This window comes from Carassius carassius, chromosome 19 (assembly GCF_963082965.1).
Source record: "Carassius carassius chromosome 19, fCarCar2.1, whole genome shotgun sequence".
Lineage (NCBI taxonomy): Eukaryota > Metazoa > Chordata > Actinopteri > Cypriniformes > Cyprinidae > Carassius > Carassius carassius.
The window spans coordinates 19,678,994-19,706,974 of record NC_081773.1 but is presented as its reverse complement, the minus strand read 5'-3'; the positions used below and the strand labels follow the sequence as shown (position 1 = coordinate 19,706,974).

General features: G+C 37.5%; 2 protein-coding genes across 4 annotated transcripts; one reads left to right on the top strand and one right to left on the bottom strand.

Annotated features, from left to right (window-relative positions):
• Positions 1–123: 123 nt before the first annotated feature.
• LOC132095322 (raftlin-2-like) lies at positions 124–20,751 on the top strand. The gene is made up of 9 exons (XM_059500185.1): positions 124–649; positions 11,067–11,247; positions 12,080–12,188; positions 13,257–13,446; positions 13,801–14,019; positions 15,200–15,306; positions 15,413–15,516; positions 15,605–15,683; positions 18,629–20,751. The coding sequence occupies exons 1-9, from the start codon at positions 511–513 to the stop codon at positions 18,824–18,826; spliced, it is 1,326 nt and encodes a 441-aa protein (XP_059356168.1). The 5' UTR covers positions 124–510; the 3' UTR covers positions 18,827–20,751.
• On the bottom strand, positions 19,171–27,927 carry LOC132095323 (MOB-like protein phocein). Of its 3 annotated transcripts, XM_059500188.1 has the most exons (9): positions 27,779–27,927; positions 26,136–26,294; positions 23,025–23,087; positions 22,656–22,756; positions 22,125–22,167; positions 21,854–21,940; positions 21,468–21,547; positions 21,104–21,215; positions 19,171–20,708 (listed from the first exon to the last, which is right to left on the bottom strand). In XM_059500188.1, the coding sequence occupies exons 1-9, from the start codon at positions 27,779–27,781 to the stop codon at positions 20,577–20,579; spliced, it is 780 nt and encodes a 259-aa protein (XP_059356171.1). In that variant the 5' UTR covers positions 27,782–27,927; the 3' UTR covers positions 19,171–20,576. The 3 variants fall into 3 exon arrangements, with proteins under 3 accessions (XP_059356171.1, XP_059356169.1, XP_059356170.1); XM_059500186.1 differs by lacking the exons at positions 26,136–26,294; positions 27,779–27,927 and adding an exon at positions 23,785–23,919; XM_059500187.1 differs by lacking the exons at positions 19,171–20,708; positions 21,104–21,215; positions 21,468–21,547; ... (2 more) ...; positions 22,656–22,756; positions 23,025–23,087 and adding exons at positions 25,310–25,491; positions 25,939–26,028 and having other exon boundaries at positions 27,779–27,923.
• Between the last annotated feature and the right edge of the window lie 54 nt (positions 27,928–27,981).

The window sequence follows — 27,981 nt, the reverse complement described above, 5'->3', positions numbered from 1 at the left end:
TAACAAAGTTTTCTGTGTGCCTTGTAAAAATGTTAGGATTTAAATACGCCCCGCCTCCTGTTTAATATATCCCTACTTAAATATTCAACAGTCCCATTCTTCCTTTGCCAAGCCCCCTCATTAATTTCAACACGCTTCCAGCCCTCTACAAATTTTGCTTTATTATTTCGCGGCCATTTAGGGAGACTGAATGTGATGTGGTTTTCTGCTAGATATTTTAATGAAAACAGTCTGGATTTTTTTACTGCACAACTTCAGAAAGTATTTTATTCTTTTAGTCTCATAAAAGACCTCGTAGCAGGACTTGGTGATCTTTGCTTGACTTGAGCCGTTTTCTTCGGACACACGTCATCCTCGGTTCAGTGCCACTCCCAAAGGATTAAGTTGTTGAATATGGAGCAAACCCACTGAGCAAGCACGGGAGCGGGAGTCCTCTGAGTGCGTGGCCGAGTCCGTGGCCGAGTGGGTCGTCCCGTGTCCGGCCTTACGTGTGCTGGAGATCCCGGTAATATGGGATGTGGACTACGAAAATTGGAGGACCCGGAGGACAGCAGCCCGGGGAAAATCTATTCCACTTTAAAGAGACCACAAGTCGAGACTAAAACAGACACCGTGTACGAGTATGTGCTGCTGGACTTCAGTCTGGAAGGTACAGATCGGTGAAGTAAACAAAGATTGTTATGTGATGTTCGCTTACAAAAACATTGCCCTGGTAACTATAGTTTCCTATAAATTGACTTCGATTACCCTTAAAAGAGAAACGGTAAACTGTCAAACGTTCTGAAAGCTGTTTAGAGTATTCCCAATAACTATATATATTATTTATTTATTTATTTATTTATTTGCAGAAACGTAGCTACTTCGCATGGTACGTTTTCATTTTGCAAGGATGTAAGAGCTCCAGTAGTTGGGGGTCTCTAAATTGAGCAAGCTGCCTTGCTAGACATCAGTGGCATGTGCCAGTGATGCACAAAAATGTTGTCTGGATAGGCAGCTCACTATGATTTGAGTCAATGCCATGTCTTCACTTTCAACCTTGTGGCATGATGAATCTTGGCATGTGCGTCTTGGAGTGTGTGAGAGATTACAACGTTTTACCCAGCAACAGCGCTGGAGCTTTATCATGTGGAAATAGGTCAGGAGGGTTTTCTCTCTATTAACGGCGTCTGAGGCGCACAGACAGACGGCAGCACACCCGCTTCTGTTCCACAAGATGACATTCATACTGACTCCCTCTGTGCAACAGTTTCCACTATCTGAATTTCTCATTAGAGCCTCATTCTTGGATTGAAGGGACCATGCGCATCTATTTCGTACTGCCCACATTCATCGTATTTAGAATTAATGCAGTAGGAGTATAAATCGTAGTTATGTGTAATTTTGCCTGAAGGAGAAGGGGATTGTTTTCCAAGTTGTTGCGGGTTTCTGTCGCCAAACAGCATTGAGAGGGAAATGGGGAAAACCCGTAGTGCAGAAGGAAACCTCATCATCAGTCGCTCCACTGCACTCTTTTACGGGCCAGACCGTATTTCAGTATGTGCGTTGAAACTGAAAAATATGCAAACTTAACTGTTGATGCCTTAGAAAAACAAATATTGGCCAAAGTAAAACAAAGTATATCTAAGTATCGAGTGTCGCATCCTGCAAAGCGTGAAATGATTTGTTTCCAACAGTTATTAAAGAAACGATACTTATACAAGCATTATTTTACTCATTCCGTTCAGATCCACTTGTTTTTGACAAGCATTTAGAGTAGGCTAGGTTTCAGATCTGAGAAGGGTTGGTGCACTTTTAACGGCAACCGAATATAATCGAAATATTGTAGCTTACAGAAAATTTTAGTCAGAATGATATACATTAAATTATTCAGACACCAGATATAATTAGTGATTTTTTTTTACTAGTGGGTGCCGGACACTACAGTCATGCCCAAATATTTTGGCAGTGACCTCAATATTGTTTTGCAAAGATTATTTTTCCACATGTTTCTATGGTATACTAAAAAACAATAAGCATATCATAAGTTTTAAAGGCTTTTATTGGCAAAAAATGAGTCAATATTTACAATATTTTCACTGATATTTTGACACTTGTTCTTCATAACCTCTGCAATTCACTCTGGCATGCGGGATATTAGCTTCTGGGCCAAACCCTGACTGATGGTGATCCATTATTGACTTATTAGTTCTTGGCGTTGATCACAATTTATCGGCTTCTGCTTGTCCACTTGACTTTTGAGGACTGGCCACAGGTTCTCTATGGGATTGAGATCCGGGGAGCTGCCTGGCCACGGATCCAAAATTCCAATGTGATGATCTTTGAGCCACTTCTTTATCACTCTTGCTTTGTGACATGGTGCTCCATCATGCTGGAAAATGCAGGAATCATCACCAAATTGCTCATGGATCATTGGAAGACGTCGCTTTTGCAGGACGTTTTGATACCATTTTATTCCACCATACCATTTTAGTATTTGATACCATTTGATACCACTTTATTCATTGCAGTGTTTTGGGCAGAATTATAAGAGAGCCCACTCCCTTGGTTGAAAACCAACTCCACACATGGATGTCTCAGGATGCTTCACTGTTGGCACGTCACAGGACTCATGGTAGCGTTCATCTTCAATCGGTTTATCAGATGTCCCAAACAGTTGGAAGAGAGCTTCATCAAGATCTCCACTGCTGGTGACCCGATTCTGTAGCTGACTGCAACTGTAAACCCCAAAACCGCTTAAGCAGCAAACTTGGCAAAACACAAAATTTGTCACTGTCAAAACTTTTGGCCATGACTTTATAGTTCATAAGTGTACGTGAGGATAACCAACAATTCTTCACACATTTGAAGTTCCAGTTAAATTTGGGATCAAAAAATATTTGAACACTTGACCTGACCAAGTGTTTTTTTTTTTTTTTTAATTGCTAATGCAAACTTTTTACACCATAGACTGTTTAAAATTAAGCATCAAAAATCAACTTTCATCAAAAGCCTCAATAATATTAGAGCATTAAATCATATGGTAAGGCAACACGTCTTCAGATATTGTACCTTTTCATCTGAACATAAACATGGCTGTGGGAGTGAGTCAACTGGCATGTCAGTTCATCCCTTGTTCCAGCCTTTCATTCCTGAGAACACCTGGTGTACAGATGCCCGAAGCGACGGTGTTTGACACTGCTTACAGGAGCGCTCACATTATTTATACCGTTTGGCTCCTTTGTGTCGCTCTGGCTGCATATTAGGTGTAACCTGTGAGTTACAGACACCAATCACCTCTGCTGTGTTTGTCTGTGAATTTGTTTTTTTGGAGTTGTTCTTTGCAGCCATGTGTGAGAACCTCAGCTTGGCATGCGTTCTCTACCTAAAATGATGGTAGGGCTGATCATGAAGTTGATACAGACTTTGTATCGCTCGTAAAAATACCATAGTTGTTGTATTTTGCATACTTCATGCGTGTACTTTTCACTCTTCAACGTGTCTTGACTTGAGTTGCAGGCTAAGACAGGATCCAAAAGGCAATGGAAAGTTTCCATTGATGTTAAAGGTTCTTCACGGACTCAAGTATGGCACTAAAGAACCTTTATTTTTATGAGTGCTGTAATGTGTTTTCCTTCTAGGTTTATGGTTGGGCTGTTTTGTCTTGATTGTTGTACAAGAGGTTTTGCAAAGCTACATGTAAAGGATCTTTTTTTTTTTAAGATTGTAAATGGGGTTCATGACTTGGGTACTGAGAATGTCTAAAGTTTGGTGTGTGTGCTCCATATGTGTGGCTCTCTTGAGTAGTCCGTATGTGTTTTGATGAGAGAATGTTGACTTAAACTCTAAAGTCGTATCGACATTTTTATCAACTTTTTATTTTAAACAAATTCATCATTCTCACTCATCACATGAAATGAAAACGTGTATAGGATGACCATTACATTTTTTGGGAAAACTATTTTAAATGTTAGTCTTCAACATTACAGTCAGAGCATTGAATTCTAAATATTTGATTCCGTTCGATCTGATACTCATCTACTGAAAAAAAAAAAAAAACGAATCCACTTGCTCCATGCGGTGGTATATTGGTGTAATCTCCTTTTTGGTTAATCTCATACTGGCATGCCAGGGGATTTGAGTACTAAATGATTTTCCTGATATATGTAGCATGTTAAATTAAAATGTAACAAAACGAAATACAACTAGGTTCTGAAAGTCCTGGGGCACATTCTTCATACCTCACTAACTCCGCTGGATTTGATTGACGATTTGGCATGATCTTGGATAATTTGGTTCTTCGAAGCTCATCACGGAGTTGCTGTCATAGCAACAGGCCCATAACCTTAAACCTGCTCGGGAGCAGGCTTATTTCATGATCGCAGGGCCAGATCGCATTTTTTTTTTTTTTTAACCAGAACTGATCCTTAGAATCTGTCTGCTACCACCGCTACTTCAATTGTAGGAGTATCCTACTGATCCAGGGACAATAATTTAAAATGAATAATTGTAAAATTCACTTTAAAGATAATATTATAATGTCGTGTAGTCCATAATATCCTACTAGACACATCCAGTTTTACTCACTGAAATATTTGTCATAAAATTATTTTCATAACTGTATTCGTCTTATAAACATGCTATACAGATAATCTAGAGTCTCGTGCATTAATTTGAGTGGTGACCGCTATTATGATAGTGACTTGATGGAGTGCAGGAGATGCAGATAACATGATCTTGACCCTTAAGAAACCTTTACCAATGCTGTCATGTATCAAATCTTTCCATATATAAAATTAAACTAATTGCTAATTACTACATTTAAAATAAATGTAAAGACCATACAAATTAACTAAATAAACTAAATAATTGGCAATCATGTAAAAAAAATTATCAAATAAAAACGGTAGACATTTACACTTCATTTATCTATTATAACATTTATGTAGTTTTGTTCGCTTGACTGTTTCCTTATAAAAGTCCAGCCATCTTGCTGCCAGCCAGTTATTATACTGCTGATCGTGGTTTCGAGTATCGATACATAACCCAACCCATGAACGTACAGTTATCTCCGAGAACTCAATCCAGTCATCCTAATCAACATCATGTTGTCTCATTGCTTGTGACTGAAATGAACTGCTATGACCTTAGGTTAAGCACTTTTTTTTTTTTATTTAAGGGATCGTTCACTCCGAAATGAAAATACTGTCAATAATACTGCAAAGAAAATAATGATTTTATTCAACAGTTTATGGGGCAGTCCTCTGTCATAGATGCATTATCGATCCCTTTAAAGTCTGTACAGTAGATACTAGCAAGATGTATATTGCATCTTTTATAAGTGTCTCTCTCTCTCTCTCTCATAAAATTTCCCATAAATTCCTTTACCTCCTTTTTCTCCCTCTCTTATAGCCCAGTCTATCAGTTTCTCATTTTCCCTATGAAGCCTTCACCTTCAGACTTTTTATTTTTTTTTATTTTATTCATCTATACTTGATTCTCCTTTTCTAAACAGCGTCACACATACAGTCTCTGGAGAACAGAGGCCTCTGTGTGGGAGTTAACAGGAGGGGGGTTCAAGAGTTTGGGACAAATTGCAGGCCTTTCCAGGGTCCATATCTGTGAAAGATCCACCACTCTTCTCAGCCCCTGATGACTATTGTGTTTTTGACGCTTGTCTGAAGCTCAAATGTGTGGGGTGGGCATGCATATGTGCCTGTCAAAGCCACAGACACTGCTGGGATGGTGAAACTTTCAGGTAGCTCCCAAATCATTCTTGGATGAGTCAAACCCATTTTCCTTCATAGCTGTTACAATTTGAGAATGCGTTTACAGGGAGAATATATTTGGTGTGTTTTCTCAGACTAAAATTGTTTACTGGTCTGCCCCAGTGTGGGAACCGAAGGACTGCATGTTTGTGTGAGTATGTTTGTTTGTGTTGTATGTGTGGTGGAATGTTGTGTTTGTGAGGCTGAGTGTGTGTGGCATGGGGCCAGCCCTCCCTGTGAACAGCAGCTCTTTGTGGACACAGGAAGTGGGTTGGGGGTTGGGGGAGAGGAGGGAGACGTTAGGGTGATCTTCTGTGGGAGGCTGCAGACAGGAGAAAGAAGTCAACTAAACAGTAGCACTTTATCGGAGAGCCGCTTAGAGAAACCTTAACATAGGCTCTGTTCCAACACCTAGTGGGCGGCCTTGCTGTTTGCTGCCTACATAGACTGCATCCTAAGTGGAATGGACTGGAAATGTAATGCTGTATATGGCTGTACAAAAAAAAAAGATATTTTTTATATATATATATATATATATATATATATGCATACATGCACACATACACAGGTGCTGGTCATATAATTAGAATATCATCAGAAAGTTGACTTCACTAATTCCATTCAAAAAGTGAAACTTGTATATTATATTCATTCATTACACAGAGACTGATATAATTCAAATGTTTATTTCTTTTAATTTTGATGATTATAACTAAGGAAAATCCCAAATTCAGTATCGCAGAAAATTAGAATATTACTTAAGACCAATACAAAGAAAGGATTTTTAGAAATCTTGGCCAACTGAAAAGTATGAACATGTACATCACTCAATACTTAGTTGGGGCTCCTTTTCTCCGCGGCGTGGCATGGAGTCGATCAGTCTGTGGCACTGCTCCGGTTTTATGAGAGCCCAGGTTGCTCTGATTGTGGCCTTCAGCTCTTCTGCATTCTTGGGTCTGGCATATCGCATCTTCCGCTTCACAATACCCCATAGATTTTCTATGAGGTTAAGGTAAGTCGAGTTTGCTGGCCAATTAAGAACTGGGATACCATGGTCCTTAAAGCAGGTACTGGTAGCTTTGGCACTGTGTGCAGGTGCCAAGTCCTGTTGGTAAATGAAATCTGCATTTCCATAAAGTTGGTCAGCAGCAGGAAGCATAAAGTGCTCTAAAACTTCCTGGTATATGGCTGTGTTGACCTTGGACCTCAGAAAACACACTGGACCAGCAGCAGATGACATGTCACCCCAAACCATCACTGACTGTGGAAACTTTGCACTGGACCTCAAGCAACGTGGACTGTGTGCCTCTCCTCTCTTCCTCCAGACTCTGGGACACTGATTTCCAAAGGAAATGCCAAATTTACGTTCATCAGAGAACATAACTTTGGACCACTCAGCAGCAGTCCAGTCCTTTTTTTTCTTTAGACACTGTCTGTTGTTCAAGAGTTGTTTGACACAAGGAATGCGACAGCTGAAGCCCATGTCTTGCATATGTCTGTGCGTAGTGGTTCTTGAAGCACTGACTCCAGCTGCAGTCCACTCTTTGTGAATCTCCCCCACATTTTTGAATGGGTTTTGTTTCACCATCCTCTCCAGGGTGCGGTTATCCCTATTGCTTGTACACTTTTTTTTTTTTTTTTTTTTTTTTTTCTCTACCACATCTTTTCCTTACCTTCACCTCTCTATGAATGTGCTTGAAAACAGAGCTCTGTGAACAGCTAGCCTTTTGTCTTGCCCTCCTTGTGCAAGGTTTCAATGGTCGTCTGTTGGACAACTGTCAAGTCAGCAGTCTTCACCGATACTGAATTTGGGATTTTCCTTAGTTGTCAGTTATAATCATCAAAATTAAAAGAAATAAACATTTGAAATATATCCGTCTGTGTGTAATGAGTGAATATACAAGTTTCACTTTTTGAATGGAATTGGTGAAATCAACTTTTTGATGATATTCTAATTATATGAGCAGCACGTGTGTGTGTGTGTAATAAAACACAATTTACATAATAGGCAAACTAATTTTTGATTTACAGATTTTATCACTCCTTTTTGGTATTTTTATAAATTAGATTCAGTAAAACTGACAATTTTGAATCTATGCAGAATGCACAGCCATTTCATTCATTCATTACATACATGTATGAGAGAGAGACCAAGAGACATTATATTTTTATTCAGCAAGGATGCTTTCAATTGATAAAAATCCCAGTCAATGTTACAAATAAGTATTTTAAATATGCTGTTCTTTTGAACTTTCTATTAATGTAAGAATTCTGGAAATGTATCATGAATTCCCCAAAAATGTTATAACCGTTTTTAACATTGACAATAATGATTGTTACTTATATGAAAGTTACTCATTTGAATGATTTCCCAAGGATCGTATAACACTGAAAACTGGAGTAGTGGCTGCTGGAAATTCAGCTTTGCCATCACAGGAATAAATTACATATTAAAATATATTTAAAATATAGAATACATTTATTTTGAATGGTAACATTTCATAACATTACATTTTTTCTGTATTTTTGCTCACTTAAATTCAGCCTTGGTGAGCAAAAGTGAGAAAAAACATTCAAAAGTCTTAATGACTTCAAACTTTTGAACTATAGTTTATATGTTATGTTTGGAACAAAATCTAGTACAATCTGCGACGATATGGGAATCTTTTAAATGATGGCTAGTCTATATGATGGATATTGCAAATTAAAATGTGTGCTTTTATAAATCCTCAATCTCATTGCTTGTCTTTACACAATTTTCAAGAGATATCCAATTTCCAAAATCCAGTTTCCCCATGTTTACCCATCCCTAAAAGTCACATGAAGGTACGAGTGATTGGTCACTTTACATGTCAGTCAGATTACCTTTAGTTGTCTAAGGCTACATTCACACAACAACAACGATGACAATGAAGACAATTTCAAAACGATCCATGAAAATGGCCAAAAATTGTTATGCATGCCAAGCCAGTAGTTGGCGCTATCACCTTGTTAGTAAACTGTTCCTTTAGGGAAGTGACGATTATACAGGTGCTTCTAAATAAATTAGAATGTCGAAGAAAAGTTCATTTCAGTAATTCAACTTAAATTGTGAAAATATTAAAATAAATTCAATGCAAACAGACTGAAGTAGGTTAAGTCTTTATTCTTTTAATTGTGATGATTTTGGCTCACATTTAACAAAAACTCACCAATTCACAATCTCAACCAATTAGAATATGATGACATGCCAATCAGCTAATCAACTCAAAACACCTGCAAAGGTTTCCTGAGCCTTCAAAATGGTCTCTCCGTTTGGTTCACTAGGCTACACAATCATGGGGAAGACTGCTGATCTCACAGTTGTCCACAAGACAATCATTGACACCCTTCACAAGGAGTCTAAATCACATTCATTGCCAATAAGCTGGCTGTTCACAGAGTGCTGTATCCAAGCATGTTAACAAAGTTGAGTGGAACGAAAAAGTGTGGAAGAAAAAGATAACTTGAAAACCAAAGTCACTGCACCTGTTTACCAAGAAATCTTCGAGCACTTCATGCTTCCTTCTGCTGACCAGCTTTTTTAGCACCAAAAGTTTGTTAAATGACCATCGTGTTGGTGTTCTTGATTGGCCTGCAAACTCACCTGACCTGAACCCCAGAGAGAATCTATGGGGTGTTGTCAAGAGGAAAATGAGAAACAAGAGACCAAAAAATGCAGATGAGCTGAAGGCCACGGTCACAGAAACCTGGGCTTCCATACCAGTGCCACAAACTGATCACCTCCATGCCACGCCGAATTGTGGCAGTAATTAAAGCAAAAGGAGCCCCTACCAAGGATTGAGTACATGTACAGTAAATGAATATACTTTCCAGAAGGCCAAAAATTCACTAAATGTTTTTTTTTATTTGTTTTATGAAGTATTCTAATTTGCTGAGATTGGTGGGTTTTTGTTAAATGTGAGACAAAATCATCACAATTAAAAGAACCGAAGTCTTAAACTACTTCAGTCTGTGTGCATTGAATTTATTTAATACACGAGTTTCACAATTGGAGTAGAATTACTAAAATAAGTTAACTTTTCCTCAACATTCTAATTTATTGACATGCACCTGTATGTTGTGTTTGATGTGTCTCCGCTGTTGGTTGTAATATTGAAGTAAATACACCCTTTTCTGAAGAATAGGGATGAGCGATACCATACCAATACTTTTAAAGTCCAGTATCGTCGATATCGATATAATGCTTCTAAATATGATAAATTATTAAATTTATTCAATTAAATTACTAAGAGTAAAATGGTTAATGATAACCACTTTATATTTGAAACACATTTTAACATTCATCATGCTTTAATTGCAGCTTATTAGGTTACATTGTTTACACATGGTTAAAATCTGTTTACTGTAGTGGTAACCAGGGAAATCTTTATTTATATATATATATACTTTTAAATATTCAATTTACCTAAATGTAATTGCAAAAACTATAGGCTACAATTTCAATTAGTTTGTGAAATTACTCAAACACATAATGTTTTTCTGTCCTCTGATAAGCATTGTTCTGGGCTGCTGTTCCCAAAAGCATCAATGCTTTCTTCCGATACTTTTGTGTATGTCAGCCCTGTTTGAATCCACTGTCAGAGGTGAGTGAACTTTCTCTGTGATTTATTGATTCTGTCTTGTATCATTTGAGTGTTCAAATGTGCAGGAAAATAGTTATATCCTACACAATTATTTGCTAACATAAGTTATTCGTCCAATTCCATGCATATTATACTAAATTTTTTGTTTAATAAACAAAATTCAATGGTTAAAAAAACACACCTTGATATCTATATTTTTGAGAATTAATACTTTCGATACTCACAATAGTATTGGTATCTCTACTCCCATCCCTACTGAAGAAGCGTTAGCGAACTCTTGAGCAGCAACAACAGTACCACGTATTCTGCCATTTGTGTATGTTTTTAATGCTTGCCTTTAAAATCAACACGTCCTGCGCGTACCTAACACGTACTACAAAAAAAACCTAACATGTACTGTGCACGCGAGTGACATCACCGTTTTCTAAGATTCCCGTATTGGGTGTTTACACGGAAATGATAACGGTGGCATTTTCAAAAACTTGCACTTTGAAACCCGTTTTCAAAAATATGCGTTTTCAGTCCCCAAAACACTATTGTCATGCAAACAATCAAAATGCCGTTTTTACGAGACAACCTGTAGCTTTAGAATATTTTCATAAGGTATATTTTCATAAGGTATAAAGTATATTAGCTTAGCCAATATGGTGGTTTCCTCTGAGTGTATTGTGAATTTTATTTGTGCTGTCTTCCACAGGTAGTCGGCCTACGGTGCAGTATCTGTCATCGCTGTGTGAGCTGCCTCATGCCCTGCAGTCCTACTACACCCAGGGCTATGTACTGGCCGCACTGCATCCCATCATCCTCTCTGTGGGCCGGACCCGCTCCCTGCCCTGCAGCCTGCTTTACCGGGCTATTCTGGTCCGGCCACGATCCAGGTAATGTTCTCCATGACAAAGACTCCATACCTCACCATTGCACCCCAAAAACCCAACCCCAGCTCCTCCCAAGTAAATAATTAACTTTTAATGAGTCAGCATGAATATTTAATGGCTCATAGTTGGAGGTCAGACAGTCTAGCTGGAGTGGGCGGGGCTTGTGTGAAGTCATACTGGGGTACAGATGTGGGTTAAATTTAAGTTGAAAGAAGCCCCTGACAACAGTGTGGTTTTTCAGCAGCCAATGAGAACCTGCAAAGAAGCAGTGGAGGAACAGGACAAGCTAGACTATGATGATGTAAATTATTCAAAGTAATGTCTGGGACAGTTGTAATCTGTTAATAGTGTTGTAGTGTGAAAAACATTTGAGCTGTGTAGTGCCAGTTCCTATGAAAACTCTGATTGATGTCTGATTCTAGTGAGCATTAGCTTGAATGCCCTTTTAAGCAGAGACATTGGCAGTGAAACCTCCAAAAAAATGCTCTCAGGCAGTGGCATCCAGGCATATACACATCCATTGTTTGCTTGACTTCCTGTCTACTAAAATGCCTCCATCTGGTAATTTCTTGAAGGCAGCATAGAAGTATCTTTGTGTCCGTGATCTCTGAAGCTCACTTGAACGAATTGTAAATCATTAAATGTGTTTTTTGAAACCAGTTTTCATTGATGCTGGTTTATGGTTAAATGTGTCACCATTTTTATAATCTACTAATGAAGGACATGTCAAGAATGGTAAATGTCAGCAATAATAAAATATGCATAATGTTTCATGCAGCGAGTTTAAAATGTGTTTCCTAATTGATATGTGTTTGTTTGTGTTGTGTGGTTGCAGTAATCCTGCAGTGCCAATGATTGACAGCTTGCCAGTGTTGCGAGTGGAGGAGTGGCCACTGCCCGGAGAATCTCTGACCAGTGACACAGTGAGACTGCTCATAGACCGGGTCTGTGTCTTCATTTCAAATGCTTTTGTCTGTTGTCCATTTTCTTTTTTTATATCATTTACAGTGTTCAAGAAGTTCATTTATTTTTGCCAGATCTCTTATGTTGTTAGTAGTGTTAGACCAATATTGTTTTTTTTACAGCCAATGCCGATATCTTCGTAGAGTGGCTGATATGAAGCCAATATAATTATTTACTTTAATATTTAAGAAATTATTTGAATGTCAAAAAAAAAAAAAAAAAAATACATGTCAAATAAAATGACATCATCTTGGTTCTGTAATCCTATTACAATATTTTTCACAAATAAATATTTTAATATATTATAAATATTAATAAAGTAAACACTGTAACCTAAATCCTATTTTCATTTTTATTTATTTTTTCCAAATAAAGCCAAGGTAACACTCATGTTTACCGTCGGCATTCTGAATGTAAAATGAAAGTCTATTACTATATTGATATAAAAGCAATCATTATAGTTTTTTGTATGCCTTTTTTTTTTTTTTTTTGAACCGTTCTGATTATTTGACAGACTTCTATCCATATTAGACAGAACTGTTAAATAGCAAGTGGGAGAATGCGAGTGATGTGCGTGTAGGTGCTGCCATTCTCAGCATTGTCAAAATAAATGTCCCGCCTCAAACACAACGAACGAACAGAAAAACATATCGACCGATGGCGATATTTCAAATGGGCAAATATCGTAGACATATTGGTCAAACACTAGTTGTTAGATCAGGTTTTTAGTAGTCTTGCCAAAATTTTATGGCCCCACCACATGCCTTTTTAAGAGTCAGGCATTTTTATATTTAGATTTTTAGAACATTTAGGTAAAGGCTGGCATACTCCTCCAATTTACAGTCTAGAGAAGTTGACACTAGTTGCTGCAGATTTGAGTTGATGGATTTTGAGTTGTGGGATCCTCAGTCATTTAGTGTATAATGCCCAGTTTTCATGAGGACTTTCTCCTCTAAAAATCCACCTTAATTTCTATTCCTTGTGATGGAAATTTTTAAATATGCTTTCAGATCACTAACCAGGTGTGTTTGGTGTGTGTCTGTCCTCAGGTGAACAGTTATTCCAGGGGTGGCGTGCGGTTTGTGGGGTCGGTGCTCCAGCAGGCTGGAGCAGGGGGATGTAATGGTAGGGTGCCCAGTCCCAGGAGGGGCTGCCGTTCCCCGCCCCGCACCCCGCCTTGCACCCCGCCTCACACCCCCCCCGGAGATACAGATCTAGAGGGCCGTAGCTATAGTCCAGGTGAGATGCTCCTCTAATCTCATTATGGACCATCTGCAGTCTAACAATTTAAACCATTTTAATAGTTTTAAATTCGATACACCGCTCAAGTTAACCATGTTTACAAAGAGATGCATTAGTAAAATAATAACTAGACCTGTGTAATTTTTAATAACCTGATTTAGACTAATGAAGACTCTTTATTTGTTACACTAATTAAACTTTTATTAGTTATTGTAGATGGACTGATAGTTTGACCTATTAAAATGGTGTCTGAAGCAATGATCATTGCATGAATGACTTTACTGAAAAATGCCAAAGATTGAGGTTGCATTGGTCATACAAAACGTGTGTAAAAATCGCTATCATTTTCAGACCTGAGGTTGTTGGTGCTGTTTCACTCCTGGGCTCCGGGATGTGCCCCGCTGGATTCGCTGGCCTGCTGTTACCACCAGGGTGCGCTGTCCATGCGCGTGTCCAGGAAGGGTCAAGTCGTCAGTGCCCTGGAAGCTGATTGGCTGGAATTGACGGCAGCTTACTACCGCAAGGGCTGGTCATTGGTCGACTCCTTTGTATACTGGGACATACCTAAAGGTAGATCTTGGACTTATTTTTGACTGTCACAATTTGATTCCCTGAGCTGGTTGTTTTTTCCCCTGAAATGTTTGTTTGCGAAAGGAAGATGTCAACATCCTCTTTAGCTCTTCCTAAGGAAGATTTATGATTATTATATAAGTAATTAACTGATTGCTTATAACAAACCAGAACCCCTGTCGTCGTCTTGTTTTTTTTTCCCTCCAAGTATAGCTTTTCATTCTCAGAAGTCTTCTTTATAATCCTCATTTTTATTCATCCTTCACATCTCTCTATCTTTAACCAAAGCCACGTTTCCCTTCTCCTGTCTCCCACCAGAACTAAATTTAGAGCTCACGTCCCTAACCTCACGACCGTGCTTCCTGTTTCGCACCAGACTAATAGGAGCTAAATGTGTGTGTGTGTGTGTGTGTGTTTGAGAGATCTGGTCAGACTAGTCAATTTTGACCATGAAAAGCAGTTTATAAAATAGCCCTATAATCTCACTCACTTTCTTTCCATGTAATATATTTCCTTATGAATATACAGTATATTTAATATGTATACTGTTTATGTTATGTTATTTGGTGGTCATTTGGAATTACATAAGATTTTAAATAAAATAATAAATTAAATAAAAGTTAAAAAAAAAATTAATAGCAATGCTACAAATATCTTTACTGTCACTTTTGATCAATTTGATGCATCCTTGCTGAATAGAAGTATTATTGTTATTCGTAAATCTTACTAACCCCAAAACTTTTGAACAATAGTATGTGTATGTTGTCTACCTGGTATATATTATAAAGGATGTATAATTTAATTGCAAAAAACAAAAAGACCTCTGTAATGTTCCCAGTGTTTGCTCTATAATCTTCCTCTCATTAATGTATCTTGCTGTCATACAAGTAGTTCAGTTTCATTATCTTTTGTAGGTCATTGACACACTTCCAGCACTGACTAAATGAGACCTACAAATGATGTCTCTGTGGTTCAGTGGGTAAATTACAGAAAAATCTGAATAAAATAGTTTCCTGTACTATAAACAGTCACTTTTAACATTCAGATCAGGGTAATAATGATAAAAGATGCATTTGAATGAATAGATTAACATTCAGACACACATGTACACATCTAGACAAACAAATCTAGCTGTGAATTGTCATTGACTTGCTTCTACAGTATAATGGTGTTTTTAAAGGTGAGCCAGTGCCCAGGTCTCTAGAGGGGCTGTTTGTCTATGAGGAGAGAAGCACAGCGCCACCTGCCAACGACACCATTGTAGTGGAGCAGTGGACCGTCATAGAGGTGTGACTGCATGCATGAAATATCTGAAAGGTGTCACATTATCACATGAAGGATGTTAAGTGTGTGCAATTTTGAGTTGTCTTGTGATTTCCTGTTTGGGTCCCAGGGTTCAAATGTAAAGACCGACTATGGTCCTCTGCTCCACACGCTAGCAGAATTCGGCTGGCTGCTCACCTGTGTGTTGCCGACCCCAATTATTCGCCATGACAGGTGGGACCATTACAGTACAAGCCATATAATCATGTTTATTTACACCCCATCACCGTGTCCCAAGCTGACTGCTTTTCTTTTTCTGCAGTGAAGGGAATCTTGCCACCAAGCAAGTTGTTTTCCTGCAAAGACCCGTCAAGGGTCAAACAGTACCACAGCACAGTCAGGTAGCTGTTTGCTAATGTCATTTTAAACTATTACATTTGTGAATCTGTTGCTTTTCTTATTTAGTCTAAGACATTTTTAAAGGATTGAATTGTTTTTGTGAGGAAGACCAACTTTTAAAGTGATAGTTCAACCAAAATTAACTAAAGATAACATTTTAAAATGTTTTTGAACAACCACTCACAAAGCATTGTTATTTTAATATTATATATACAATTCTTGCATTTATTAGTATGTTGAATTGGCTTTTATTTCCATAGTTTAAATTTGAGTGTATTGTAATTTGCATATTATACTCCTTATCATTTAGTTGACCTTGAATTACTAAAATAACAAACTAATTAAAATGTAACTTATAAAGGCATTTAAAAAAATATATAAAATGTCTAAATTAAAAGCGAAAATATAAAAATGTAATTCAAACATTAACAACTATATTAGTTTATAAACCATACTGCAACATTTCTAATTTTTGTTTAGATTTGTTTCTAATAATTATATTTTATTTTATCTTTATTAAAAATTAAGTTTTTTTTATCATTTCAGTTAACTAAGTCACACACTTTTTTTTTTCTTTTTTTTTTTTATACAAATAAAAATACAAAATCATTAAAGGGTTAGTTCGCCCAATTTGCAAAATTATGTCATTAATAACTTACCCTCATGTTGTTCCAAACCCGTAAGACCTCCGTTTATCTTCGGAACACAGTTTAAGATATTGTAGATTTAGTCCGAGAGCTCTCAGTCCCTCCATTGAAGCCGTGTGTATGGTATACTTTCCATGTCCAGAAAGGTAAGAAAAACATCATCAAAGTAGTCCATGTGACATCAGAGGGTCAGTTAGAATTTTTTGAAGCATCGAAAATACATTTTGGTCCAAAAATAGCAAAAACTACAACTTTATTCATCATTGTCTTCTCTTCCGTGTCTGTTGTGAGAGAGTTCAAAACAAAGCAGTTTGTGATATCCGGTTCGCGAACGAATCATTCGATGTAACTGGATCTTTTTGAACCAGTTCACCAAATCGAACTGAATCGTTTTAAACGGTTCGCGTCTCCAATACGCATTAATCCGCAAATTACTTAAACTGTTAACTTTTTTTAATGTGGCTAACACTTCCTCTGAATTCAAACAAAACAATATCCCGGAGTAATTCATGTAATCAAACAGTACACTGACTGAACTGCTGTGAAGAGAGAACTGAAGATGAACACCGAGCCGAGCCAGATAATGAGCGAAACATTGACTCGTTCACGAGTCAAGAACCGTTTCTGTCAGACGTGTCCGATTCGAGAACCGAGGAGCTGATGATACTGCGCATGTGTGATTCAGCGTGAAGCATACCGACACACAGAGCGTCTGAACTGAACTGATTCTTTTGGTGATTGATTCTGAACTGATTCTGTGCTAATGTTATGAGCCCAGGTAAACCGAAGGCTTGCAGTCAGGCGAGAAGGAAGTTGAAGTTGGCCGCGTGCCGCCATCTTGTAGCAGAACTTCACTTGTGTTAGCATCCCATTGACTCCCATTCATTTTGGCGTCAATTTGACAGTGAATAACTTTACATCTGAGGCGTTTAAAGACTCCATTTGTCCATTATTTATTTCTAAAGATACATCACAATGTATAAAGGGCTCCATTACCTTCTAGGTTACATTATGGCCCCGTAGAAACAGTTTTTGTAAAAATAGGCTAACGATTGCGTCAGAACCACTCGACTCTGTCGCACAGTAGAGAAATTACCGTACAGAGAGAAGCTCGCAGGCAATCGGGGAGACGTCAAGAGAGAACCCCATAGATACAAGCCCTGGCGTTTCATTTTAAAATACTATACAAAATAATTAATCAGAATACTTACTCCTGCTCACTCACTCCAAAGAACTCCCCGCTCAAGCTCGCCGTCTCTGCAAGATTAACGATGGCAGTTTGCACGCACAGCTACTAGAAGATTTACATCTGTCACACAGGTTGCTGACATCATCAAGCTTAGTTTGAGTCTGCGCGTCAGAAACGGAATTGCTAAAAATCGATAAAAATGGGCTTCACTTGTCTCAATTGAGTTCCAATGGGGTCACTGTTTCCATTTCTTTTACTGTCTATGCTTGCAGTCATCGCCAATGACACCATTACGTCGAGCGCAAAAGAACCAGTGAACCGTTTTCTTCAAACGGTTTATTGAATCGAACTGTCAGAAAGAACTACTGGTGATCAGATGCAACCGATTCTTGACTCGTGAACGAGTCATTATCTGGCTCGGCTCAGTGTTCATCTCTCTATTCACAGCAGTTCAGTCAGTGTACTGTTTGAGTAAATGAATTACTCCGGGATATTGGTTTGTTTTAACTCAGAGGGAGTGTCAGCCACATTAAACAAGTTAACAGCTTAAGTCATTTGTGGATTAATGCGTATTGAAGACGTGAACCGTTTAAAACGATTCAGTTCGATTCTGTGAACGGTTTCAAAAAGATCCGGTTACATCGAATGATTCGTTCGCGACCCGGTTATGACAAACTGCTTTGTTTTGAACTGTCTTACAACAGACACTGAAGAGAAGACAATGCTGAATAAAGTCGTAGTTTTTGCTATTTTTGGACCAAAATGTATTTTCGATGCTTTAAAAAATTTTAACTGACCCTCTGGTGTCACATGGACTACTTTGATGATGTTTTTATTACCTTTCTGGACATGGACAGTAGACCGTACACACGGCTTCAATGGAGGGATGGAGAGCTCTCGGACTAAATCTAAAATATCTTAAACTGTGTTCTGAAGATAAATGGAGGTCTCACTGGTTTGGAACGACATGAGGGTGAGTTATTAATGGCATAATTTTAATTTTTGGGTGAACTATCCCTTTAAGGACATGAATCATTTGTTCTCTAAAGTTTCTCAAAAATTGCAATATTGAGAGATTTTATGGCATGTCGTTTTGTTTTTGTTCGTGAAGGGATCTACACGACGAGAGGTGTGCAGTCACTCTGTGAGTCGAGGTGTGGATAAACTGCACACAGAGCTGTCATCTCCATGTTCCGGGGGAATCGGCGGTTTCCCCGTGTTTGGAGGGGGGTATCCCAGTGCCCTGTCCCATTTAGATGAGGGAGGATTTGAGCCAGACGATGGGGCTGCAGAAGTCACCTGTATGTGATGAACCAACTCAAAGATGCAATTTCTTTTTCAAGTTCTGTCAGAAATCTTTGACGATTGAGAGCGGCAACTGGCATAAAATTGACCACATCACCAGACCATGAGATTTGTGTCCCTGTATTAGAAACAGACTCATAGCACTTTTAACATGTTGTAAATAATTTTTTAACAAGCCATAAGGTATCATAGAGTTTGGTTTTATTTACTCTTCGTTGTACATGAACTGAAATCACTCTGAAATTCACTCTTATTTACATCAACAGTATTTCGCAGCACTCGCACAATACCAGTTCAGTTCACATCACATTTGTCTCAAGATCTAGCTCCAACACTTTTTTTTTCCCCCCTCATCACTGTGAGTGTCCTTCCTCACTGTTAATTTTTTGCTGTTCTTTTTCCTGTTCCTTTTTTTACTTCACCCCAGCTGACAGTTCAGTTGTTTGTTCTAACACCTGCAACAGTTCAACGTGATGAACTCAGGAACTGAGTGTCCAAACAATCCCACTGCAGGACGCTGACATTTACTTGGTGTGCAGATTTGTGACGTGCTTACATTTTCTTGCAGAAATGTTCCAGGACTTGGAGTCAAAACATCAGAAAAGCTTGGGATGCCAGTGTTTGAGGAAAAATGCATATGCATTGTAAGCCTACAGCGCTTCAGAATGGAATCCAAGAACTAGCCTGAACTAAATGCTGTAGTCTGGTTTATCTGATCTCTGCCATGTGTTCAACTGGTGCTAAAGCTGGATTTGGATCTTAATCTCCTGGGAGTTTCTTCACACTATCTAAAAGGATAAAGGGTAAAACATTTTAATTAAGTGGCAGCTTTTCAGTTTAATAACTCCTAAGGGACTATGGGCAGGGTACTTTTTTTGTTTTTTTTTGGCATAAACTGACTAGTTCTCATCTTATCGGGCTGGATTTTTCAAACTGAGCTGAAGTGGTGCTGCTTGTGCCACCTTAAAATGTTTGTAGAATTTTAACCACGTTAAGCATTGTATTTTATCAGATTGTATCTTGCATTGCCTTGACGATGTTTATCCCTCTTTGAGGAATGGTAGAATAGAATAAGCACATTTTTGTTAGCTAAACAGTCTTTCAAGCTGCTGTAAATGTTGAAGCCATGGTGAACCGAATGAGATGTTTTTCAATCCTAGAAGCTAAGCCCAAGATATTTAACATTATATTCTAATATACCACAACTGATCAGTATTATTTACCAACTGTAGTATCTGAACGCGTTTCAGACAGTTTTTGTAATGGTTTATTAAATGGGTATTTACCTCGTATTAAAGTGGAAATCTGTGTTGTCACTTAGCAGTCGAACACGGCTTAAATGCATAAGCATAAATTAGGTACAAGTCTTTTATTAACAACTGACAATGAAAATACCATACATTTTAGTAAAAAAAAAAAAAAAAAAAAGGACAAAGTGGGCCGGATAAGAGCCCTCCACCCATATAATAACTTAACAATGAGAGAAAAGACAGGGTGAATATCACCAGACTCGTTTATAGTCGAGAGAGGAGGAAAAAGAAAGGAAAATCTTATTGGTTGAGCAGGATTTACAATGGAGATGGAGTGAGATATGTACAAGGAGCTGCTGATGTAACATTTTGATTGTTACAGCTGAATGATGAAATTTGGATCAAATGAAGCATTAGTGAATGGAAAAGTAAAGTATGTCAAATGACTAAAGTTGTACACCTCTGCTGTCTGGATTCTAGAGGCTCAAAATGCACAAATACAGCTCAGGCGTCACTCTCCCCAGCAGTGGCACTCTGGACTTCCTCTTCCAGGATGGGCACGATGAGGTTGTCCTTAGACATAAGGTTGTACTTCATCACGAAACGAGTGAAGCGGTGACACAAGAAAGTCTCATTCTGTGGGAAAGAGATGATCTTTTGATTAAATGTTTCTGTCTGATGCTGTTTTGACTGTGCTTTTTTAACTAACTGTCCAAAGATGCCTCCTACTGACCACTGCAGGAGTTGCTTTGTCATGACCACTGCTCAACATTCACTTTAAGTAATGACTCCAAATACTCTGTGAGCTGCTTACTTAGACATGGCCATCACAGAAATCTCATTAATTACCAATTGGAACATTTCTTAATGGGCTGCAATTCCTGTTAAGCAGAAAAATACAGCACACAAATATTTGGTAAAATAGTGAATTGTGAAATGATGCATAAATAAACAGTAGGTTTTGGAGCAGAGCTGATATTCTGTTTTATGAAATATACGTGCTTATGAATTACATAAATGATCTTGCTCACCTCATACTTGTCAAAAATCTGGCGGTGGTGAAAGTAAGCATGGGAGAAGATCCTATAGATGCGACGGCAAACCGAGCCCAGTTTGGCCACAGATGATTCCTTAATGCTGACGCTATACAGAAAACAGGGAGAGGATCAGCAGTTACGGGAAACATCAGTAGCCTGTTTACAGCTAGAAAATCCTAGAAATTAACTTAGAAATGCAACATCTTACAAACTCATGATGTACAGCATATATGTAGGTAAAGCTGTATTTTTCCATTAAAAACTAAAATTTGGTGGCGTTTAAGCAGTGCTGGAACTGAAACAGATCTCCAGAAGGAGCACTGAACACCCCTGCTTTAACAGACGTTCAATAACTCACCGGCTGGGAAAATACTTGTTGCTGTTGAGAAGACACGCAGCTCCATCGAGAGTGTGCCTTGTGTAGTCAATGGCGGGGCACTGTGAGCCACCGTAAACAAACAAATCAACATAAGACACAATCATCCATTATTTAGCTTCTCAGATTAATTAGGGCTGCAACAACTGATCGATGAAAATCAACTAATTTGATGATCAATTTAAACACATTCTGGGTATGAAAAACATAACATCTGTTTTTTATTTTATTTATCTGATTAATCAAAGACATAATCTAGAGATCATGCAGCCCTAAAATTCACACATGGGCACAACTTCGTTTTTACTTCAAAACTCATTTCAAATGCAAACTTTGAACTTGGATCAAAAGGTCACAGAGACACTCACCTCTTTGGGAGTCTTATGGGCAGCACACAGAAAGATCCACTGCTCAGTGGCAGTCATCTGGGTACACGTGTCAGGGTGACACTCATTCTATGGAGCAAAGACATCACACATCATTGTCCTGTCTAAATAAATATCTGCAGACAAATGTAAAGAGATCTCAAACAACCTGGTACATGGCAAGGAGACCTACTTTACTTTTAAATAGTGCAGTGCAGACTATAAGAATTATTTGTAATGTAACAGTGCAATAAAGTGTAAGAGAGATAATTACCTGCAGTTTAACTGCTAAGCCATTGAGCTCCAAACAGAACTGTCTATGTGTATATACAGAACAGAATATTTACAATTTACACAAATGCAATAATAACTCCCAAGACACAGCAACAAAGAGCATCTGCCATCTGATAAACATTTTGAAGACCAACATTAATTACCATGTACTAACTTTTAAATAAATATTCCCCTTGTGTTCACACATGCTTTTAAGTTGTTTGTATATTAAAGAAGCATGCAATTACATTACTATATAAAATTCTGTAATTACATGTATAATTAGACTGTTGACCCTACCTCTCAACACACTCAAAACCTAACCATGCTACAAACCTGTATCTTGCAATACAACTTTAACAAAAATCGCAAATCTTTATGCAAGTAAATAGTAGCTAAAGACATTATATAATTTAATATAATGTGGAAACTATCTTTTCATCAAAAACTATAAGCTATATGTCATTACAACATTAGATTATGTGAAAGATGAAATGAAGAATCTGAGATGACGTTCAGACTAATAATATACCTGAGATGTTCATATTTCCACACCCCCTCATCCTGTCCCTCTGGAGGCTCCATAATCTTCTCGATGTTGGAACAGTCTGAACGGATGTTCTGCTGAATATACTGAACAGCAAAAACAACCATTTATTCACAATATAAAAACACAGAAAAGAAATGAACAAAATGTAATGACCTTTAGCACACAACTTCAATCTGTTCTTCACATAAATATACTGTACTACTTAAAGGGCATTAGAATATGGTGTAAAAATCACATTGACAATTTTTACAGTGATTTTTTTTTTGGAGCTTGACAGCCTTTGGCCACGGTCTGGAAAAGAGCAACTCTCAAAATTCTTCAGTGATTCAATGGAGTAAGAAAAGTGGTCACCTGTTGCACTGCCAGTGTGCTGTCCATCTCTTCAAAAGACTCATCACACCAGTTGTAGAATTCCTAATAATGAATAAAACAGCCAGTTTTATAAACACCTTAATAGAAACAACACTGGATTATTTAAGACAGTTCAACCAATGTTAAGCAATTACTGACAGTACGTGTGTGATACATACATATACGTCAAAGCATTTAGACAACTTACTACAGTTTCTACGTTGTTCCCATTGTAAAATCTACCATTGGTTATATCAATTTCTTTATATATTAGTGACTGAACGCAGCATTGTATAATACCTGAAAGCTGTATGACTTTGACATACAATCGTATATTATGTTAACTATGTTTTAAATATAATAATTTAATGTATTTGAGCATCAGCAGCAGTAACGCTCATCCGGGTTCTTCCAGACGGCTGCTAACGTTAGCAGACTGCTGTTTGCCAAAAAAACTAAATCGTGAAAGCCTGGTATTTCGGACGCCTCCTGCCCAATACTTCACTACACATTCAAGTACTTTTAAAAAGAACATAAGTCCTATCATGAATTAAACTGAACAGGATATTCAACTAAAAACCTCCATTTGAGAAACATTCGTTTTCTCGGCTAACTGCTAGCTTAGCTACTGAGCATATCAGCGGCTTCCGCATACACAAGAGAACAAATCGTTTTTATCTAAATATGACATTAGAATATACTCTACGAACAGATTTGAGTTCTTGAAATGCTTTCGAGTGTTATTCGCTTTTGATTTTACCTTCGCCTTGGTGCCCGGTCTATTCCTCCTCAGAACAGCTGTGCCCTCCGCCATGACCATCTCGACAGATTTAGAGTTTGATTGACAGCGCGCCCCCACTGGACGAGAAGCGCTACTACAGGAGGAGCTCAGGTACAGTGATCCCAGCAAATACTGGACAACACGTTCACAATTGTCAATTTCACAATGTCTTAAAAGTATTTATTTTATGTATAATATTTTTTTGCATTTATTTTTTAACTGTATTTTAAACTGTTATTTCACCTGGGGCCTATTGCATTAACATGTTAATTAAATATGCATATTGCATTAAATATGTAATACTTCATAACGTGTCTTATAGGGTTAGTTCACCCAAAAATGAAAATTCTGTCATTAATGACTCACCCTCATGTCGTTCCAAACCCGTAAGACCTCCGTTCCTCTTCGGAGAACAGTTTAAGATATTTTAGATTTAGTCCCGAGAGCTTTCTGTCCCTCCATTGAAACTGTGGTATATTGTCCATGTCCAGAAAGGTAATAAAAACATCATCAAAGTAGTCCATGTGACATCAGAGGGTCAGTTAGAATTTGTTGAAGCATCGAAAATACATTTTGGTCCAAAAATAAAAAAAATGACGACAGTATACAATGCCTATGGACAGTATACCGTACATACATTTTCAATGGAGGGACAGAAAGCTCTCAGACTAAATCTAAAATATATTAAACTGTGTTCTGAAGATGAAGAGGTCTTACGGGTTTGGAACGACATGAGTCATTAATGACAGAATTTTCATTTTTGGGTGAACTAAACCTTTAAGGACTCAAGGACCTTCTTGTACAAACATAAAGCATTGAGTCCATTAATATTTTTTTCTTTGCACTTTAAAAAAAATTAAAAACGTGAAATAATAGCCAAGCTTCAAGCAATAGCAAGTGAACCAAGCTTCTCAGAGTGTACCAGCAAATTTTCATTGCTTTCTTTCTTACATATATTAATAATGTAAATGTGTACCTATTGATTATTCTAAATAATGCCAAAGAAAAATAAATTTTTTGAATAATTTTTAATGAACAAAAATGTCATGGCAGTTAAAACATTTTTTATATAATTGTGATAAAAAGGTCTAGGAGTCTGGTTAGTTTCAAAAGGCACTGTACTATTGTTATTTTAGTTATTCCTTCTGATTACCAACTGTAGCACATATTCATAATTCAGAGGAAATGATTCATGGAATACAAATTTGTATGGTAAAAAATTAATTTTCAAACCCTATCATTAGTTCACTAATTACTTTATAATCACAATAAAAAAAAATTATATATAATAATAATCCATCTGACTCCATTGTAATCTTCTACAAAGTTAGATTTCAAGAATTCATACCTGACCAAACACTAAAACAAACAGTTCATGAATATGGAATATAAAGTAATTGCAATTAATTTCTGTGTGTATCCTAATACACACAATTCAGACAGTGCATATTCATGTTTCAATATTCACACGTTCATTTCCAAACAGTTCCATGAAGAAGCAAGATGAAACATCAAGATCACTTTATTTTAAACAAGACTTGATCATATTTATTTACAATTAAATGACAAACAAACATGGAACAACCCCTTTCTCTATGGACTCCAGAATGACACAGATGTTTGAACAAGCAGACTTCATTCTACATATTTGCCAAGAATATCTCCATCCCGGAACAGGAAATAGTCCTACAAAAGGAAATACAAATACAATCAAGACACTATTATACAAATTATAAATATAATTTGGTTACATGTCTTCTATAGAACTTATTCAGAATAGCAACATAATTTCTGACAAGAATGAAACAAAGGTGTGAAGAATAGAATTACTGTGTTTAAAAGAACTTAAAAACTAAAAAAAAAAGAAAAAAAAAGTTATTTCCAAAAAATTTACATTTGTTGTAATCTAGGACCTTTATACAGTGCATGCCATTGTAAAGATTATCCCTTACAGCCTTGTGTTCATCTGTTAAATTAACTATGGTGTCTGACCTAACTTAAGTCTATAATAACAAGCCAAGATCTTTAAACTAGTCTAAATCATGGATATGTATGAACTAATAATAAGAAATACATACGAAAAAAAAAAAAAAATCAATCATCTTATAATCCAATCATGACCAATGATCTAACCTTATCATCAAGAACAACTTTTGTTCCTCCGTACTCCGGCAGCAGAACTTTATCCCCAACTTTGACACAGACAGGTGTTACTTTCCCATCCTAAAAGACAGACAGCATTTAAACTCTGAAGTACAGCCTGCATCTCACACACTGTAGAGAAAACGCTTAGATCAGATCATAAAATATAAGCTTATAAAAAAAGCTACCTTGTTGGTGGATCCTGGACCCACTGCCACCACTGCGGCCTGCAGCACTTTGGCTTGAGACTTTTCTGGAATCATGATGCCTCCTTTTGTCACAGTCTCTGCAGCTAGCCGCTCCACCAACACACGGTCGAACATGGGAAGGAATTTCCGGAAAGCCTGCTTTGGGGCAAAGACATGCTTAGTACAGTGTAGAACCTATGTCTATGCATGTTTTCTGCAACACTACAAAAATGTACCACTAGGAGGTATTGCAGACTAGAAGTGAGAAAAAGAAGTCTTTCTTTTCCTCTACAATTTTTGCTACATTCTATATCTATTCCCAAAGGTGTTCAAATAATATTAATCAATCAATAACTATTATGGTTACATTCTCTTTTAAAAGCAGGCCTTTAAGTAATGCTTTCCTAAAAGCACTACTGTGAGTTCTTGACTCCAGTTGACTTCAATCTTTAGTTTATCTCCCATACGGAGTACAAATTTTAGGCTAGTAAATTAGATGCATATTTAAAAAGGACACCTAAAAAAATAAACACTGACCATTACTGTTCACAAAGTTTAAAGACGAGAGCAGCTGCTTGTCTGAGATGTGAGTGTGTGTGTGTGTATGTGTGACCTTGAGAGAAGGACATGTGTGAGGGAGGGTAGACGGGATAGATGTTGAGGAATCATGTGGGGGAGGAGAGGAGTTTAGAGGTTTTGTAAACGTTTACTATCCTGCTGAAGGACAAAAGGACAGTCATCATGATAACCCCACAAGGGCCAAAAGGTTCAGAATATAGAAAATCCTAGAATTAATCAGTTGTGCATTCCATCTGACCTAATAATACATTAAAAAGCAATTCATGTCACAAATGTCTTTAGTTTTTGTCTGATACCTAAGAACGTGAGCATTTTTTAAAATAATATGCTATGTTAATTTATTACAAGGTTAATACAGAAAAAAATAAACTGTCAACCCATCTAGAGACAATATTTCATCTCTATGCTTGAATCCAACTAAAAACAAAATAATCACAGTTACTGTACATAAAAATGCACGTGTTCGCCTCCATTCAAAATGACCCGGAAGTTCATATCGTGCTGACGCGCTATTGGTTGTAATGATCTTGGAGCTAGAGGAGTGTGACCATATGATATCTATGAGTGTGACAACCTGATTCAAGAAATTAAGATGATGGAAATATATTGAGCTTTTACATGCAAGATGTGACAGCACCCGCAAGACAAATACTTTATACGCATGGACATAAATTATAATTCTACACACTGTCATACAAATAAAAATAGTATGTTGTAAAATAAATATACCACATGTTTTAAGCTACACTTTAAAACATTACTCGTCTAAACCAACGATTTGCTCAGATTTAATGATAGCAAACCGGGTTATCTGTGAAATCCCCAAACACTCATTTTAAACCATTCCTCCAAACACTGTGTACGAAGTAACACGCTTCTCATCGCATCAATGTGTTATTATATTATATTAACTCAGAGCAGGAGTCCGTTCCTAACCGTGACCTTGCAGCTGAAATTGATGGAGCGTTATAAAGCACTGCGCTTTCTCAGTCACACAAATCAAATAAATACAGAAACAAGTCATTCAGATGGTGCAGCTTGAGCAGTTATCTTACGCGTCTTACCATGTTGTTGATCTTTATGAAAAGCGAGTCCGACAGAGCAGCACAAGACAGTCACACAGGAACACTTCACCAGTGCGATCCACGTGAAGAAGAAATGTCTAGAAGGGCACTGCGCATGCGCCAAACACTAATCCTTACTGACCCCCGTCCCGAAATCTAGAATATTCCTCGATCGCCTGACGTTACACAAAGACGTTTAAATA

Bases quoted from the DNA above. Each gene is read 5' to 3' on its own strand.
- LOC132095323 (XM_059500188.1), bottom strand. The intron at 22,757-23,024 runs GTGACCACTTTT...TTTGCTGTTCAG, and splicing joins GCACACTGGCAGTGCAACAG to TATATTCAGCAGAACATCCG. The intron at 21,548-21,853 runs GTGAGTGTCTCT...GGTGGCTCACAG, and splicing joins CCCATAAGACTCCCAAAGAG to TGCCCCGCCATTGACTACAC.
- LOC132095322 (XM_059500185.1), top strand. From the start codon at position 511: ATGGGATGTGGACTACGAAAATTGGAGGACCCGGAGGACAGCAGCCCG. The intron at 12,189-13,256 runs GTCTGTGTCTTC...GTCTGTCCTCAG, and splicing joins TGAGACTGCTCATAGACCGG to GTGAACAGTTATTCCAGGGG. The intron at 15,307-15,412 runs GTGTGACTGCAT...TTTGGGTCCCAG, and splicing joins AGCAGTGGACCGTCATAGAG to GGTTCAAATGTAAAGACCGA.